At 37.3% G+C, this 19,729-nt stretch overlaps 1 protein-coding gene across 2 annotated transcripts in view; it reads left to right on the top strand.

Moving 5' to 3' along the window:
- The window catches only part of AKAP10 (A-kinase anchoring protein 10), a 69,746-nt gene that overhangs the window by 3,893 nt on the left and 46,124 nt on the right, over positions 1 to 19,729 (top strand). The window contains exons 2-4 of one of the 2 annotated variants that reach the window (XM_014853168.3): positions 7,442 to 7,489; positions 12,043 to 12,225; positions 15,604 to 16,161. In XM_014853168.3, the coding sequence (XP_014708654.1) occupies positions 7,442 to 7,489; positions 12,043 to 12,225; positions 15,604 to 16,161 (789 nt within the window). The remainder of the gene's footprint in view (positions 1 to 7,441; positions 7,490 to 12,042; positions 12,226 to 15,603; positions 16,162 to 19,729) is intronic. The other variant, XM_070481959.1, reaches the window with a different exon arrangement.

Raw genomic sequence — 19,729 nt, 5'->3', positions numbered from 1 at the left:
GTGGCAGGCGTCCCACATATAAAGTAGAGGAAGATGGGCACGGATGTTAGCTCAGGGCCAGTTGTCCTCAGAAAAGAGAGGAGGATTGGCAGCGGATGTTAGCTCAGGGCTAATCTTCCTCAAAAAAGAAAAAAAAAAAACCAACAAAACCTCACCTCATTTGGCAATTGTGAGTTTGTGATAACTCTTTGACATCCACGTGGACATGTTAAAGAGGCATTTGGATGTACAAGTTCTGGAAAGAGCTGTAGTTCTGGATAATTCTGTAGTTCTGCAAAGAGGTCAGAACTTGATCTGAATTAGGAGTGTTTTGCGTAAATGATGATTAAAGACATGGGAATGGATGAGATCACCTAGGGGGTACATATAGTACATGAGTTAGTTATGTTGAAAGGCTAGCCTACCATAACAAAGAGACACTAAAGTGTAAATGACTCAAACAAGATAGACCTTTATTTCTCTCTCATGTAACAGTTCAAGTTCCTGGTCATCAGGTGGCTTTGCTTCATGATCATTATCCCCCCTCCCCCATCTTGTTATTGCTCTTTTGCTTAGGGTATGGCCTCTTTTATCAAAGCCAGGTCATAGCCCCTTCTGTTGTGCTCAGTCTTCTGACCCGTGGTAAGGGGAAAGAGTATGCAGGAAAGAGAAACTGGCCAGAAAGTGGCACATACCATTTCTATTCACATTCTATTGGTGGGAACCTAGTCATGTGGTCATAGCTAACTGCAGGGTCTCCTGGGGAATATGGAGTAGCTAGCCAGTTATATGTTAGGCCACAGCCCTCTTGCTAGGGGAGAGAAGGAGTTTAGTGGCCAGATCCTGCCATACTGTAGACAACAAGGGAGCCTAGGAGAGAGCTATTAGGTTAATCCAGCTTTTAGAAGTTAAATTAAGGAATATGAGCGATTGGCAAAGGAGAATCGAAAATAAAATGCCAGTGATACAGGAGTGCAGTGTCATTAAAGCTAAGAGAAGATACTGTGTCAAAAAGGTGGGAGTGTTGTGTTGAATATCACCTGCAAGGTCAAGATAAATAGAAATAGCTACTCAATTTGATCATGTGGAAGTAGTTGATGACTTTTATAGGAATAGTGTCAGTGGAATGTGTCGAGGGGAGACTGTGAAGTGAGGAAAGTAGAGTAACTAAAAGCACCTTTTTCAAGAAACTTTGCAGTGAAAAGGCACTAAGTGGCAGTAGCTGGAAGAGGCCATTGGGTTAGGGGAATTTTTTTTTTTTAAGATAAAAGATGCTAGAGCATGTTTCTATGCTGATAGGAATGATCCAGTAGGGAGGGAGAAAATGATACAGAAGAGAGAGGTGTTACAAGAATGAAGTTCTTGAGAAGACCTGAGGGATTAAGATTAAAGCCTAACTATACCAGGATTTGTTAGGATATACCGCTGCTGGAAATGGTAATTGGTACAACCACTTTACTTGTATAAAGTTTAAAAGCCTTCAAACAATGCTCTATATTGTTGATGGATACATAAATATATTAAAGAGTAAAAATATGGATGGAAAGAGTAAATATTCAATTTATGAAATTGTTTCCCTAGGCAGAGGGGGAATTAGATCAGGGAGAGACTTCAGTTGCACCTGCAATGTTTTATTTCTTTTAAAAATTTTTCTGAAGCAAATATGGCATAATGTTAAGATTTGATAAACCTGAGTATTCTTCATATTAAGGTCTAGTCTTTGTGTTTTAAATGTTTTGTAATAAAAAGAAATATAGAAGCAAGAAAAAGCATAGTAGTGCAAAATAAGATGGCAGAAATAAACCTAGATAGATCAGTAAGCACAATAAATGTAAATAGACTGAAATCTATATGGCTAAAAATCTAGCAAAAGTCCATATAGCTGAAAGATTAAAGGCTCAGGTTAGATGATTAACTAAAATCCAGCCATAAGCTATTTACCAGGGACACAACCAAAACATCAGGACACAGAGAAATTAGAAAAAAATGGATGTAAAGATATACCAGACAAACGTTAGCCAGAAGAAAGCTTGCGTAGCAGATGAAATAGTTTAGAGTATAAAACATTATTAGGCCTAAAAAGGTCACTATGTTATGATAAAATGAACAAGGTACTGGGAAGATAAACTTCTAAACTGATTTGCACCTAACATTAGTCACAACATATATAAAACAAATATACAGAATTACCAGGAGATATCAGCAAATTCATAATCAGACTTTTTAAGAATGTTCTTTTTTAGGAATAAAGTGCAGTAATCACAATAAACAGAAAAGGGCTAATCTAGACAGTAAAAAGATGGTGATCTTGAGATTGGATTCCTGCTATGTACTGTTTAAATATAAAAAGGATCATAAGAAGGTTAAAAGTAAAAGAATTGGAAAATATATCAGGGTTGTACAAACAAAAAGAAAGCCAATGTATTCTTCACAATAACACATACACTAAAAAAAGAAGGAAAAGTTAAGTTTTGGGAGGGAAAGGGAACAAAAGAGTCATCATTCCCGTATAACATGATTGTGTACATAGAAAATTCAAGAAAATCTACACATATAGATAGCATTAGAACTCATAAAAGAATTTGGCTTTTAAAAATATATGCTTTTATATGCAAGTACTTAAAACTCATCCCTGTATGCCAGTTCAAACAAAAGACTTTGAAATCTTTGTGGAGTTTACAAAATATAATTGGACATAAAAGAAGACCCAAATAAATGGAGAGGTATACTATGTTCATGGATAGAGTCAATAAGAAAGATATGAACTCTCTCCCAAATTAATCATTAAGTCAATGCTCTTTAAAAAGAAATTCCCATGGGGGGTTTTAGGATCAGGACACATTGATCCTATAATTAATATGGAAGATAGTTTTGAAAAATAATAAGGTAGAGAATGTGGCCTTGCTGGAGGCTTATTATATAGTTAAGTAATTAAGGCAGTAGAAGTGAATGCCCAGAAACAGACCCAGGTATGTATGGGAACTTGGTAGATAAAGAGTTTCTATTCAGTTGGGGAAAGTTGCACTAATCAGTAAGTGATGCTTGTTATCCCTCTGGCAAAAAAAAATAGTAAGTAAAAAAAGAGTAAGTGATTTCTTATCTCCTGTCATATACATTAGGGGTCAGTGAACTTTCTGTAAAAGGCCAGATAGTAAATATTTTGGGCTTTGCTGGCCATATGGGCTCTGTCTTACTCTTTATCTCTTATAGCCATAGATAGTACATAAACAAATGGAAATGGCTGTGCTAAAATAAAACTTTAGGGGCCGGCCCAGTGGTGCAATGGTTAAGTGCGCATGTTCCACTTCGGCGGCCTGGGTTCGCCAGTTCAGATCCCAGGTGCGGACATGGGACTGCTTGGCAAGCCATGCTGAGGTAGGCGTCCCACATATAAAGTAGAGGAAGATGGGCATGGACATTAGCTCAGGGCCAGTCTTCCTCAGCAAAAAGAGGAGAATTGGCAGCAGATGTTAGCTCAGGGCTAATCTTCCTCAAAAAACAACAACAAAAAACAATAAAATAAAACTTTATTTACAGGAAACTGATGGTGGGCTGGATTTGGCTCATGGGCTGTGGTTTGCCAATCCCCGATATACAGAAATAAATTCCAGGTAGATAACAGCCCCAAATTTGAAAAAGCAAAACTTGAAATCATAGATGAAAATATAGGGGGAAAAAATGTGATCTTGGGATAGGAAAGGATATTTTTAAAAATAAGACTTAGGGGCTGGTCCGGTGGCGCAGGGGTTAAGTGTGCATGTTTTGCTTTGGTGACCCGGGGTTTCCCAGTTTGGATCCCTCATGTGGGCATGGCACCACTTGGCAGGCCATGCTGCGGTAGGCTACCCACATACGGGGTGGAGGAGGATGGGCATGGATGTTAGCTCAGGGCCGGTCTTCCTCAGTAAAAAGAGGAGGATTGCTAGCAGATGTTGGCTCAGGGCTAATCTTCCTCAAAAAAAAAAAAAAAAAGTAAAATAAGACTTAGGCAAATACAATCCACATAGTATAAATTTGACTAAATTAAAATTTAAAACTTCCATACAATAAAATATATCTAAGGTATTTGCAATACAAACAAGAAAGGATTAGTATTCAGAATATGTTTGAAATTTCTGCAAATAATAAGTAAAAAATAAAGGACACAAATAGGCAGTCCATAAAAGAAGAAACCTAAATAGCCTCTAAACATGAAAGGATGTCACCTCAAAAGAAATGAAGGAAATGAATTAAAAACACCATCAAATGCCATTTGAAAACTGTTAGTTTGGCAAAAATTAAAAATACCAAGAATGAGAATATGAAGCATGATGATAGGAGTGTAATCTTGTATAGCCACTTTCATTAAAAATGCACATAATTTGCTACCTAGCAGTTCCATTTCTAGGGATTTATCCTAGAGAAATTTTTGCATATATACATAAGAAGATATGTACTAGAATGTTCTTCACACCAATGTTTGTGATAGTGAAAACTAGAAAATAAAACCTAAATGTTCATTAACAGGAAAATGGATAAATAAAGGTATATTTATTTAAAAGAATTCAGCAGCTACAATGAATGAACTAGAGCTACATGAATGTAGAGCTGCGTCAATATAGACAAATGTCTAGTTATTGAATATATACAAGTGTCAGATATGTGTAGAAGAATACCATTTATGTAATTTTTAAAGATGTGCCGAATTATGCCATGTTTCTTTTTTTATATATATTCATATGTGGATAGTCTAAAAACTTGGAAGGCAGTGAAGACATTTAATTTAGAATAGTGCTTGTCTCTGGTAAGGGAAGAAGAGCAGCGACATCAAGTAGTGATTCATAGGAACCTTTAAGTATATGGTAATATTTAGGGGAAAGAAAGAAATAAGGCAGAACCAAATAATATTTGGTAAAGTTAGGTGTGTTTGTACTTTTCATTTTGAAATATTGATGAGGAGACCTGATTGTTAAAATGAGAATCATTGCAGGTGGCAAAAGTGGAACTGTGGAGATGTATTTTGGTGGTAGAATCAGTTGGTCTTAGAAGTAGTTTGGGTGTGTGAGATAAGGGAACGATTATGTTAAGGATGACTTCCAGATTTTTGGCCTGAGAAACTGGTGGGTGATAGTGTCATTCACGAGAGAAGATGAAGACTGAGGTAGGAACAGGTTTGGGAAAAGATGGTACGTTCCACTTTGATCAAATGTAACTATGGAAGATGGCAAGTAAGTGGTTAACATGAATTTAGGATCAAAAAGGATTTAGACTAGAAATAGAAACTTAGGAGTCATAGCATATCTGTGGTATTTAAAGCCTTAAGAATGGATAAGTTCAGCCAGGAAATACGTAAGTATATGTAGTGAAAAGAAAAGAGAACCAAACCCTTTCCCTGAGAAACTCCCAGTGGGACAAAGGAAGAAGAATTGGCAAGCAGATAAACTGAGGAGTAGCTAGAAAACCAGGAGAGTAGAGCATCATGGAAGCCAAGACAGTTCATGTTTCAAATGGGAGCTGTAGTTGGTTGGCAACTGCTGCTGGGAGTGTTACTGAACTAGGTCCATTTTGCCCCTGCACACTGTGCCAGTCATCGAGATGACAAGTTTTGCAGCAGAGAAAGGGTTTATTCACAAGGCAGCCAAGTGAAGAGACAGGAGAACGAGTCTCACATCCGCCTCCCCGAAAATGGGGATTAGGGATATTTATGGAATAAAGGGGCAGGGTGGTCTGAAGTGTGGGGATAGATGGTTGGAGGTAAGGAAAAGTGAAATAATCTAGGATCTGTGCAAGTGTGGTCAAGCTTCATGGCTCTTCATAGGACACGTTCACAAAATGGTGGTGTTAGCATCATCTAAGGGTAGAGTTTTTGGCCCCCCTGATGTCAAAGGGTCACCTATTGGACATTTGTGCAGGCCCAGTTGATGGGTTGGTAGTCTCAACTGGCCTGAACTGGACAAGGAGTGACTCTCACTTCCTGAAGAACAACTTAAGCAACTGTTACCATGGTGACCCCAGCGTCAGAGACGTTATCTGTAAGGAACCTAGTGGGAATCTGATAGTACATTGTTTATCTACATGACTTTTAAGAATACTCATTAATGGTTATCTGGTCCCTGGTTTCAGGAGGGCTGCAAAAATCAGTCACCCTACCGTATTTCCTTACTTTATCTTCCTAACAGCAGTGTTCAGTACCTGGAATCATCTTACTTATTTTTGTCCTTGTTTGTCTCCATGTACTTGCATGTAGATGTCTTGAAGGCAGGACTGCTATCTTGAGCCAGGAGAGTGTCTGGCACATACAAGCCACTCAAATATTTGTAGATGATTGACTTACGAGATACTATGAGAGCTAGTTATTTCCTGCTACTAACCTTTCAACATTTAATGTTTAAGAGCACAAGTAGAGAGATGGTCACGTTTTGGGATTTCTTGCTTTGATAGCCTTTTTATGGTGAGATTAAAGAAAATTTAGTGTTGAAAATACGCAAGAGGGCTTGGCCCCGTGGCCAAGTGGTTAAGTTCGCCCGCTCCGCTGCAGGCGGCCCAGTGTTTCGTTGGTTGGAATCCTGGGCGCGGACATGGCACTGCTCATCAAGCCACGCTGAGGCAGTGTCCCACATACCACAACTAGAAGGACCCACAACGAAGAATATACAACTATGTACCGGAGGGGCTTTGGGGAGAAAAAGGAAAAAATAAAATCTTTAAAAAAAAAAAAAAAGAAAATACACGAGAAAAGAAAGGAGGGTTAAAAATAGTCTTATATCAGATCCTATGAGAGTTCACGCCTTGCGTAAGCTGCCGTACACATTCCTTTCTTGGATATTGTGTTATTAGTGTATCTGCAATAGAATTTCCACTGTTTTGTGTAATAGGGGAGAGATTGTATAATTTTTTAAGAGGGTTAGAATGTTGGTAAATTTAGAATGTTTGTGTTTGATGCTTTGGGGGAAATATACAAGAAGACATGATACGTAACCAAAGAATTCTGTCTTTTTCTTTACGGTGTGTCTGGTAGTGGGTGGTACATGGTGATGATATTAGCATCCTAAATTTATTACATGCTAGTTACTTTTCTAAGCCCTTTACAAGTATTTATTTTTTTCATCCAAAACCCTTTTAGGTAGGTGTTAGTTTTATTGACCTAGTTTTATAAACCAAGAAAATTGAGACCTGGAGAAGTAAAGTAACCTGTCCAGGATCACGTGGCTAATAAGTGGCAGAACCAGAATTTGAACTCAGGTATTCTGATATTGTCTCTCCATAAGCAGTCACTGTTCTCCACTGAATGCTGTTCACATCACTTCCTTGGAGAAAGATTCCCTGACAACTGCCCTGCCCTGCCCCCCTCCAAGGCAGTTAGTCCATAGTTGTAGAACTTTGAGTACTCATCTAATAGAATAAAGCTTGTCTGATTTTTACAGTGTGTAAAATGGATCCTTTTGACTGTAAAAGCTGATCATGATGCTTTTTTATCTTCTAGTGAAAGGCAAAGAACAAGAGAAGACCTCAGATGTCAAGTCAGTTAAAGGTGAGTTCAGTGGCATTTCATTGTATTAAAAAGCAATATGCTTTGCATTTATTAGCTCTTTAATCCTGTTATCTTCTCACTTCTTTTGCCATTAATCATTTCTACCATCTTTTATGATTATTTATGATTGTGACTTATTTCCCTGTTTAACCTATATACGCTTCCACACCTAGCAACTAAGCATTTGTTGGCTATCCTAGTGATTGCAGTAAACCAGTATCCTCCTTGTTAATCATACATTTGATTGTTTCCTAAAAGCGATTAGTTGACTTTAAAAAAACAGAAACAATACTCTGAACCGAGCAGTCTGATAACTGAGTGAACGCCCTGCCACTTGTAAGGCTTGGTTTTCTGTTGTTTATGCACAAGTGTGGATGATTACAGTTTTCATTTCTCTCTTACTTTGGATGAATGGCCTTAGCTTAACATTTATTTAGAGTACTTTAGTGGAATCAATATATTGTCCTTATTTATAGATTAGAGCATAGAGCGTGCTTTTTAGATTGTAATCTCTGCTGTAGTTTTAATTGACTTCATTATGTCAGTGTACAAAGATTGGAGTGGGAAAATTATAATGGAAATTATTTCCATAGTACTTTGAGATATTCATTTACATATGTTGTCTTATCTACACAATAATTTTAGTCTGAGTTTTTAACCAAAGGTAAAAGAGAGATCTTCTAGAGTCTAGCAGACCGTTGTTGAAATCCTGCTCATTGAAATGACTCTTTACTAACTCAGTGACTTAGGGCAAAGTATTTAACTTTTTTCTGTTTGTGTCCTCATTGCTAAAATGAGGAAAATATTAGTTTTGCAAGATTGTTGTGAGAGAGAAATGAAATAATGTACCCCAAAAATGTACATTGAGAAACCAGTACAGTACATAGTAGGTAGTACTTTGGTAGCTATTATTTAATTTTAACGAGTGGGACCTCAATGTAGTTGAATTTGTTAAATCAAGTGAAAGTATTGCAGGGAGTTCAGAGGAATTTGGAGCCAGCAAATGATTTCTGAAGTGTAGGGAAGACTTCATAGAAAAAAGTTGAATAATAATAAGGATTTGAATGAAAGAGGTGATTCTTTTTCTTTTTCCCCTACCAGCCCAGCCTCTTACTTTGAGTGCATATTGGGGAAAGTGGCCTTCAGACAGGTAAAGGGGAACTTTTACAGATGGATTGAGATCAGATTGTAGAGGGCCTTAAAGACCAGAAAAGACAATTGAAACAGAGAAAACAGGGAGCCACTGTAGGCTTTTGAGCAAGATATTGGTGCTTTACAAATGGTATTTACGAAAGGTTAGTCTGGAAGAGTTATACAGGATGGAGACACTAGAAGTTCTTTTGCTATTAAACAGAAAGACCTGTACTAAGCATGTGGTGTTGAAAATAAACAGATAAGTAGATGTTTAAACATTTTAATGGTAAAGTCAACTGATCTTGGCGAGTAAACAGATATAGTAAAAAAGAATGGATGCAAGATTTTGAGCTTTGGAGACTGGTAGATTGAACAGAGACAGGGAAATTGAGAAGGAGAATTAGTTTGGAAGAAGATGTTGTAAGTTTGATATTTGGCCAAATTGGTCTTGAGATGATAAAGTCAAAGTGAGAATGGCTAGTAGTGAATAATTAGGGATATAGTACTGAGGCTCAGATGAAAGGATAGTTCTGAGCTATCAGCGGTTTTCCACCTGGGTTCCAGTTCCACAGAGGTGTATGCTAGGAACTGGTGCAGAGAGGGTCCACCTCAAGGGCATCCGTGAGACTTTCCCCTTGCATCAACTAGAGTTACTGTTAACTTTGTTTTATCTATTTTAGATTCCGATTATAGATTTTAGATAGCTATTTTATAGACATATGAGGCTCCCACTTAAGCTCATGTTTTGGGGAAAAGAGGGAGCTTATAGCTAAAAAAAACAAACTTTGAAAAGATTGCTCTAGTATTAATTGAAGGTTTGAGAATAAATGTGCTTTCTAGCAGAAAGAATAAAAGAACAGAAAACCTTAGGAGGAAGAGGAGTCATGTCTGAAGACCATATCTCATTTATTATTTATTTATTTAATAAATGTGTACTAAGAATGAGAGGGAGGAACAGATGAAGAGGAAATTGAGCAGAGTGTACTACCATGGACCAAAGGAAGATAGAACATCAGGAAGGACATGTAAAATCAGTTACTGGTTCTAAGAAAGAAATTAGGGGGCCGGCCTGGTGGCGCAGTGGTTAAGTGCTCGTGTTCTGCTTTGGCGGCCCGGGGTTCGCCGGTTCGGATCCTTGGTGCAGACATGGCACTGCCTGGCAAGCCATGCTGTGGCAGGTGTCCCACATATAAAGTAGAGGAAGATGGGCACGGATGTTAGCTCAGGGCCAGTCTTCCTCAGCAAAAAGAGGAGGATTGGCAGCAGCTGTTAGCTCAGGGTTCATCTTCCTCAAAAAAAAAAAGTTAAAGAGAAAAGCCTTGCACAAATAAATTAATAGCATTTTTACATCATCATACACGTCTAATTAGGAAAGAATTAGAAAGTCTCATTGTTCTTAGACAGTGTTCGTTGTAGTTTGTTGTCCATACAAAACTAGCTATTATTGTTTATAAACTTGCTAAAATGATTTTGCTCCCTTCAATTTATCATGAAAATAAAAACAAAAACAAAACAAGACTTCCTTCTAAAATTGAAAAAATTGTTTGAAGACAACTCCAATTGCATAATTCTCCCAACTCTTGTTTAATGACTAATAAGTATAGATACCTGGAAAACAGGTATGGACATTCATGTTCTTATCTGCTTTATCCTATAACTACATCTTGAAGAGTAATAGATTGAATTACACTACTGTGTTTTCTTCATAAGCAATGTTACCTAGTGTTACTCAGATTCCGTGTCTGGGAACTGTGGCTAAGATTGAGAGTTTGTATCTGTTGACCTCTCAATAAAGTAAATGGTACTAGTAGGTACAAGGTTAGTTATCTGAGGGTATTTACATGGAGTGTGGAATGCTGAGTGCCGTGCCTCTTGCTATAGCAGTGTACTAACCAAAACTTCTTAAAACTCTTTAATAAGAGTCTTTGTTTTGTTTTGTTTTTTTGAGGAAGATTAGCCCTGAGCTAACTGCTGCCAATCCTCCTCTTTTTGCTGAGGAAGACTGGCCCTGAGCTAACATCCATGCCCATCTTCCTCTACTTTATACATGGGACGCCTACCACAGCATGGTATGCAAAGTGGTGCTATGTCCGCACTTGGGATCCGAATGGGCAAACCCCAGGCCACCAAAACAGAACGTTTGCACTTAACTGCTGCGCCACCGGGCCAGCCCCAAGAGTCTTTGATATTTGTGTGGCATAACTATGATAGATGGAATTTTATTTTTGAGGTCACATTGGTTTATAACATTATATAAATTTCAGGTGTACAGCCCTATGTTTTGACTTCTGTATAGACTGCATTGTATTCACCATCAGAAGTCTACTTGCCATCCACCATTGTACATGCATGTTATTTACTCCTTTCGCCCTCCCCCCCGCCCCCTTCCCCTCTGGTAACCACCAGTCTGTTCTCCATGTCTCTGTGTTTATCTTCCATATATGAGTGAAGTCATACTGTATTTGTCTTTCTCCATCTGACTTATTTCGCTTAGCATAATACCCTCAAGGATGGGTGGAATTTTAATTCAGTTGTAGCAACAAGTTCATGGGGTTACTTTGACAGTATTGTAATATCAAGGTGATTATTTCCTATTAACACATTGATAACTAACCTCTTTATTCTGAAGTCAAAGGGATCATATTAATATTTCTTCAGAGTACTAAGGAAAATGTATTTTGTGAATTTTAAGTGTGCTTTATCTTTAAGTAGCTTGAACTTTGGTCGTAAATGTTTATTAGATAGTGAAATTTTGTTACTCAAAAAGTAAAATAAGAATTCTGAAGAATATTTTTCTAATTTTTTCCCCTCAAGCTTTTCTTCTGTAATTTTAGTTTTGTTTCTTAGGCAAGCAAGGATTAAGGAATTGAAAAGAGTCCACATTTCAGAATGTTTCCTAGCTTTGGTACTTTCTCCTCAGTAGAAGCTCTCAAAGAAAAATCTCTCTCTCTGTTTTATTTTTGCTGAGGAAGATTTGCCCTGAGCTAACATCAGTTGCCAGTCTTCCTCTTTTTGCTTGAGGAAGATTTGCCCGGAGCTAACATCTGTGCCGGTCTTCCTCTATTTCATATATGGGTTGCTACCACAGCATGGCCACTGACGAGTGGTGTAGGTGTGCTCCTGGGTGCCAAACCCAGGCCGCCGAAGCAGAGTACACCAAACTTATCCACGTGGCTCTGAAAGATCTCTTTTTTAAGTTCCATTTTTGGCACAGTATTTTGAGAGTTGTAAATAATAATAGAGCGTGTCTTTCTAGTTTTCTACTGCTTAGTTAATTTACCTTTCCCCTAAGTATTTTTCGTTTAGTGTACTTACTTAAGAGAGGTATGACAAAATATAATTTTTAAGGTTCTCTTAAAGCCCTCTTATGGGACAGTTTTAGACTATCAAATTGTGTTTAATTTTTTGAAAAATTACAGCTTCAATATCTGTACATTCCCCGCAAAAAAGCACTAAAAACCATGCCTTGCTGGAGGCTGCAGGACCAAGTCATGTTGCAATCAATGCCATTTCTGCCAACATGGACTCCTTTTCAAGTAGCAGGACAGCAACACTTAAGAAGCAGCCAAGTCACATGGAGGCCGCTCATTTTGGTGACCTGGGTAAGTGACTGTCGCTTTTTGTTAACTTCCAGTAGGAGGAAGGATATGAGTATTATGTGTGAAGTTCCTGCCAGAGGATACTGAGCTGTATAATTGGAAGGGGTTTTGGAAACAATGTATTTAAACTAAAATAATAGCTGTAAGTATAATGGGTGGCACTATGTTGTGTTCCTATAAATATAAAATAGAAAGCACACCCAATAGAAAATGGGCCATTTCTGGAAGAAGAAATGCATTTGGCCACTAAATATATGAAAGAGTTGCTTTTTTCACTAATACTCAGTGAAAAGCAAATTAAAATAATGAGTTAATGTTCTAACACATTAGCAAATATTTAAAGTTTGATAATTTGAATCTTAATGGAGATGTAGAGAAGTAGCCACTCCTATTTAGGGGAAGTGTGAATTTGTGAAGATGTTTTTTGGAAGGCAATTTGGAAGTATTTATCAAAAAATAAAATATAAGGAGGCTGGCCCCATGGTGTAGGGGTGAAGTTGTGCACTCCACTTTGGTAGCCTGAGTTTTGCTGGTTTGGATCCTGGGCTCAGACCTATGCACTGCTTATCATGCCATGCTATGGCAGGCATCCCACATATAAAATGGAGGAAGATGGGCACAGATGTTAGCTCAGGGCCAGTCTTCCTCAGCAAAAAGAGAACTGGCAGTGGATGTTAGCTCAGGGCTAATCTTCCTCAAAAAAAAAAAAATAAGATCTAGCCCTCAGATGTGTTCATATATATGTACAAAGATGTATATACAAATATGTATAAGACTATTCATTGCAGTATTGGTTGTGATAGCAAGAAATTAGGAAGAACATATAAATATCCATTAATAGAGCAGTAGTCAAATTGTGGTATGCCCATACGCATACTCTGGAATACTATGTAGCCATTTAAAAGTCTGAAGAAGATGTGTGGAAATGTCTACGTTATGTCTATGTTAAAGTGAAAATAGCAGGTCACATAGCGATATATGTAGTAGGATCCCTGTTATGTTAAAATACTCCTCCTTCTCCCTCCAAAAAGAAAAGATATGCAAAAAAAAAGAAAAGATATGCAAGAGATCCTTGTTTTCTGAATATTTCTTACCCGAATTTCTGCTCTTATAAAAATTGCATGTCATGTTATAAATTGAAAAAAATCCATGAATGAATTGACATCTAATAAAATTGCTCCCTGTTTTGACATCTCTCTGCTTAACATTTGTGTATATTCAAAGCCAGAGTGTCAGTCTTTGTGCGGCACACTCAGCAATACACTGCCAGCAACATTCATATTGGTCACAGAGTAAAATTGTAAGTTTTACTGGAATACTCATACATTGCTGGTAGGAATATGAAATAGTACAACCACTCTGGAAAATAGTTTGGCAGTTTCTTGTAAAGCTAAACATGCAATTACCATGTGACCCAGCAATTGCACTATTAGGCATTTATACCTGCGAAATGGAAACTTATGTTCACATAAACTCCTACACACTAATGTTCATAGCAGCTTAAAAGCCAAACACTGGATTTCTTTCACTAGGTTAATGGTTAAACAAACTGGTACATCCATACCACAAAATACTGCTCAGCAATTAGGAAGAGCAAACTATTGATACGCATAACAACTTGCATGAATCTAAAGTGAATTATGCTGATAGACAAAAGCCAGTCTCAGAAGGTTGCATACAGTATGGTTCCATTTGTATAACATTCTTGAAATGATAAAATTATAGAAATAAAGAACAGATTAGTGTTTGCCAGAGGTTAGAGACAGGGAGGTGGTTATATAAGGCCACATGAGGGAGCCTTGTGGCATTGGAACTGTTTTGTATCTTGGTGGTAGTTAGACAAATCTACATGTGTAATAAAATTGCATAGAACTAAATGCACACACAAATGAGTACAAGTAAAGCTGGAGAAATCTGAATAAGATTGGTGGATTTTATCAGTGTCACTGTCTTGGTATGACATTGTACTATAGTTTTGCAAGATGCTACCATAGGGGGACACTAAGTAAAGAGATCTCTCTGTATTATTTCTTACAACTCATGTGAATCTACCGTTATCTCAAAATTAAAGTTGAATTAAAAAAATTCTAAGACTTGGCAAGTGATCAGGATTTCCTTTCTGAAGTTCGTGAAAGTGATATGTTGACAAAGATAGACTAGTTAACATTGACAATAAGACTGTCAGCAAAGATGGTGATACATGAAGTGCTTCAAAAGAAAATGATTCGAACATCAGTTAATTTTATGAAAATAAACCTCTGTATGTCGTGCTGTGAAAGTAAAAAAAATTGATTTTTTGTTTATTTTAATTATTAGCTTGTGGTTATAATCATAACCTAAATTTAATTAAATGTAAAATAACTTCTTTTTATTAAGTTTTACTAAATTTAGTTTTATTTTTCAAAATAAAATCCCGGAGCTACTCCTTATTCCTGTTGTAAATAATGCTGGGAATTCATAACATCTTTGTAGCTATATCCACACATCCACAATTTTTCCTCAGGATAAATTCCTAGAAGTGGAGTTACTGGATTGAAAATCATGCAGCTTACTAAGGCTTTACTGTCTGTTAGTCAATGCTCCTCCAGAACGGCTTTACCAGTTTACATTCTCATCAGCGGGTGAGAGTGGTGCCTGTTTCACTGTGCACTTGATAGTGCTTGTTATTGTTTTTTGAAAAAAATCTTCCAATTCAACAGGCAAAAATGTTATCTTGTATTAATTTGCTTTTCTGGGTTTTTTAATGAAGTTGAATGCTTTTTCATATTTTTATTGGCCTTTTTTCTTTCTTTAGGACTAGTATCCTAAGATTTTTTTTTTTCCTTAAGAATTTGCATAGTCTGAATTGCCATTAAAAGAGATATGAGGAATGAGGCTGGCCCCGTAGTGCAGCAGTTAAGTTCACACGTTCTGCTTTGGCGGCCTGGGGTTTGCCAGTTTGGGTCCTGGGTGCGGACATGGCACTGCTTGGCACGCCATGCTGTGTTAGGCGTGTCATGCATAAAGCAGAGGAAGATGGGCATGGATGTTAGCTCAGGGCCAATATTCCTCAGCAAAAAAGAGGAGGATTGGCAGATGTTAGTTCAGGGCTAATCTTCCTCAAAATAATAATAATAATATAATAAATTCAAACAAACAAAAAAGAGATATGAGGATTAATTGAGTAACAAACAGCTGTTTAATAATTTGAGTAAGTTTTGGACAGTTGTTTCTTTGCTTGTTTAGAAACCAAAACTATAGTATTTCTATTTCTTTATTCATTTAAATTGCTGGGGAATTACACTTGATTCAAGAACTCTGGTACCACTCATGCTAAAGATAACTAATCTGTCAATCTTAAATTATTTATTACTGAACTGCTAATTCTTTTGGTTCTTTTAGGCAGATCTTGTCTGGACTACCAGACTCAAGAGACCAAATCAAGTCTTTCAAAGACACTTGAACAAGTCTTGCATGACACTGTTGTCCTCCCTTATTTCATTCAATTCATGGAACTTCGGAGAATGGAGCATTTGGTTAAATTTTGGTTAGAGGCTGAAAGTTTTCACTCTACAACTTGGTCCCGAATAAGAGCACACAGTCTGAACACAGTGAAGCAGAGCTCATTGGCTGAGCCTGTCTCTCCATCTAAAAAGCACGAAACTACAGCATCTTTTGTAACCGACTCTCTTGAAAAGAGATTGGAGGATTCTAGCTCAGTCCAGTTGCTTATGATGCAATCAGAAGGAATTGACCTGAATAACAGAACTAGCAACATTCAGAATCACTTGCTGCTTTCCCAGGAATGTGACAGTGCCCATTCTCTCCATCTTGAAATGGCCAGAACAGGAACTCATCAAGTTTCCATGGAAACCCAGGAGTCCTCCTCCAGACTTACAGCAGCTGGCAGAAATAGTCCCTCTTCTCCACTAAAGGAATTATCTGGAAAGTTAATGAAAAGTAAGTATGTGATTTTCTTCTCTATCCTGTTTTTTTTTTTTAATCAATTTACGAAGTGGAACTTGAGATAGGGAATAAAAGGATTGGAATAGTTTTCTTTTCCACTTGCACTTGCAAATTTGAGAGGATTTGAAGAGTGCCCTGGAATAGGATTGATATATGAAAAAGGAACAGAAGGGATATCTACAGTGATCGGATCCTCTAAGAAGGATGTTAGCAGAGTTAACAAATGAAGGGCCGAGTATCATCCTACTTTTCCTTTCTATAGATTTTGAAACCAAGGCATAATCCAGATAGGCTTATTTCATCCTTATCTCCGTCTTCAGTTTATTACTATTTTACTGTACTTTGCAGATAAAATGATTTTGTAATTGCCAACAGGTGATGTTTATTGAGTTCTGTGCTAAGTGCTATGCTTGGATTTTATTTAACAGTCACAACACCTCTGTGAGGTAGGCATTATCCCAGTTACACAGGAGAAAATCATGGCTCAGAAAGATTAAGTAACTTGCTGTAGGTTATACAGTAAGTAGGGAACTAGAATTAAAGCCCAGGCATTTCCAAAACTTAGCCCCTCTTTTTTTCTTCTCTATTAATTTGGAAATTACACACTCTTTTAATTTTTCAGTTATCACCTTCTGGAATTCTAATTAGACAGTCTCCATATTTTTCCTTTTCTCTTTCATCTTATCTATGTTTCTCAAATGCTAGGTAATTTATTTTTTGGTTTTTCCTTGTTTACTTTTTTCTTTTGTTTTCCTATCAAGACTTTAATTTTTTAGAGCAGTTTAAGGTTCACAGCAAAATTGAGGGGAAAGTACAGAGATTTCCTGTATACCATTTGCCCCCACACATGCACAGCCTCCCTCGTTTATCAACATCCCCCACCAGAGTGGGACGTTTCTTTTTTTTTAAAAATTTTTTATTGAGTTAATGATAGGTTACAATCTTGTGAAATTTCAGATGTATATTATTGTCTCTCAGTCATGTTGGTGGTGCAACCCTTCACCCTTTGTGCCCAACCCCCAATCCCCCTTTCTCCTGGTAGCCACTAATCTGTTCTCTTTGTCCACATGCTTAAAGTCCTCATATGAGTGGAGTCATACAGAGATTGTCCTTTTCTATCTGGCTTATTTCACTTAACATAATTCCCTCAAGGTCCATCCATGTTGTTGCAAATGGGACGATTTTGTTCTTTTTTACGGCTGAGTAGTAGTCCATTGTATATATATATATATATATATATATATACCACATCTTCTTTATCCAGTCATCTGTTGATGGGCACTTAGGTTGCTTCCACATCTTGGCGATTGTAAATAATGCTGCAATGAACATTGGGGTGCATAGGACTTTTGGAATTGCTGACTTCAAGCTCTCTGGATAGATACCCAGTAGTGGAATAGCTGGATAGTATGGTAGTTCTATTTTTAATTTTTTGAGGAATCTCCATACTGTTTTCCACAGTGGCTGCACCAGTTTGCATTCCCACCAGCAGTGTATGAGGGTTCCTTTTTCTCCACAATCTCTCCAACATTTGTTACTATTAGTTTTAGCTATTTTTGTCATTCTAATGGGTGTAAGATGATATCTTAGTGTAGTTTTGATTTGCATTTCCCTGATGATCAGCAATGATGAACATCTTTTCATGTGCCTATTGGCCATCCGTATATCTTCTTTGGAGAAATGTCTGTTCACGTCTCCTGCCCATTTTTTGATCAGGTTATTTGATTTTTTGTTGTTGAGTTGTGTGAGTTCTTTATATATTATGGATATTAAGCCTCTCTCAGATGTATTACTTGCAAATATTTTTTCCCAGTTAGTGGGTTGTTTTTTTGTTTCAATCCTGTTTTCCCTTGCCTTGAAGAAGCTCTTTAATCTGATGAAGTCCCATTTGTTTATTCTTTCTATTGTTTCCCTTGTCTGAGAAGAAATGGTGTCCGAAAAGATCCTTTTAATACTGATGTCAAAGAGTGTACTGCCTACATTTTCTTCTAGAAGCCTTATAGTTTCAGGTCTCAGCTTTAGGTCTTTGATCCATTTTGAGTTTATTTTGGTGAATGGTGAAAAAGAATGGTCAATTTTCATTCTTTTACATGTGGCTGTCCAGTTTTCCCAGCACCATTTGTTGAAAAGACTTTCTTTTCTCCATTGTAGGTCCTCAGCTCCTTGGTTGAAGGTTAGCTGTCCATAGATGTGTGGTTTTATTCCTGTGCTTTCAATTCTGTTCCATTGATCTGTGCACTGGTTTTTGTATCAGTAGCATGCTGTTTTGATTACTGTAGCTTTGTAGTGTGTTTTGAAGTCAGGGATTGTGATGCCTCCAGCTGTGTTCTGTTTTCTCAGGATTGCTTTAGCAATTCGGGGTCTTTTGTTGCCCCATAAGAATTTTAGGATTCTTTGTTCTAATTCTGTAAAGAATGTCATTGGGATGGCGTTGAATCTGTAGATTGCATTAGGTAGAATGGACATTTTAACTATGTTTATTCTTCCAGTCTGTGTGCATGGAATGTCTTCAGAGTGGGACATTTCTTACAGTTGATGAACCTACCTGCACATGTCATCATCACCCAAAGTGCACAGTTGACATTAGGATTCACTCTTGGTGTGTACGTTGTGTGGATTTGGACAAATGTGTAATGACATGTGTCTGTCATTATGGTATCATACTAAGTATTTTCACTGCCCTAAAAATCCTCTGTGCTCTGCCTATTCCTCTCTTCCCTACTCGCTAATCCCTGGCAGCCACTAATCTTTGACTGTTTCCCTAGTTCCCCTTTCTCCAGAATGTCATATAGTTGAAATCATACAGTATGTAGCCTTTTCAGATTGATTTCTTCAGATCTATCTTTTAGTTCATTGATTCTCTCTTAAAATGGATCTAATCTGCTATCAAATCAATTTTTTACATTTTTTTAATCTAACAGTTATTGAAAAAAATAAAAGCTATTGAATTTTTCATTTCTAGAAATTCTTTTTTTTTTAATTCACATTTGTCTGGTCACTTTTTAGTTTCTTGTTCCTTTATCCCTTCATCCCACTTCTGAGCTCATTTTTTTATTTCTTTAAATTTATTGAACATATGTTCGTTATCTGATAATTCCAGTATCTACAGGTTTTGTCAGTCTGATTCAGCATTTGTTTCTTCAGATTCACAGTCTTGGTAGCTTGTAATTTAGTGTTTTTTTTGCTGTGAACATATGTTTTTGGAGTTTTATCTGTGGGAATCCTTTGAGGATTCTGTTTAAATTGGGTTATTCCAGAGTGTACTTGCATTTGCTTTTGCCATGCATCTGGGGCCAGCTTCACTACTGTTCTGGTACCACTTAAAACTAAACTTTTGTCTTGGGTTTTTCAGGCCCTAAACTCTTAGGGCCTTTGGCGTGGTTTTGAGCTAATCTTTTACCCTGTTTGGACCCAGGGAACTGCCCTTGAAAGTGCAAGCTTCAAGTCTCTTGGGGTTGGTGGCTTTTCTCAGGTGAATGTCCTCCTTGTCTTGTACTTTTGCCCACCTTGATTTGCACTGGCTCTTACAGGTCCACAATTCCTTATCTGCAATTCAGAAATC

This window comes from Equus asinus, chromosome 13 (genome assembly GCF_041296235.1).
Source record: "Equus asinus isolate D_3611 breed Donkey chromosome 13, EquAss-T2T_v2, whole genome shotgun sequence".
Taxonomy (NCBI): Eukaryota; Metazoa; Chordata; class Mammalia; order Perissodactyla; family Equidae; genus Equus; species Equus asinus.
This window is presented reverse-complemented; position numbering and strand designations above follow the sequence as displayed.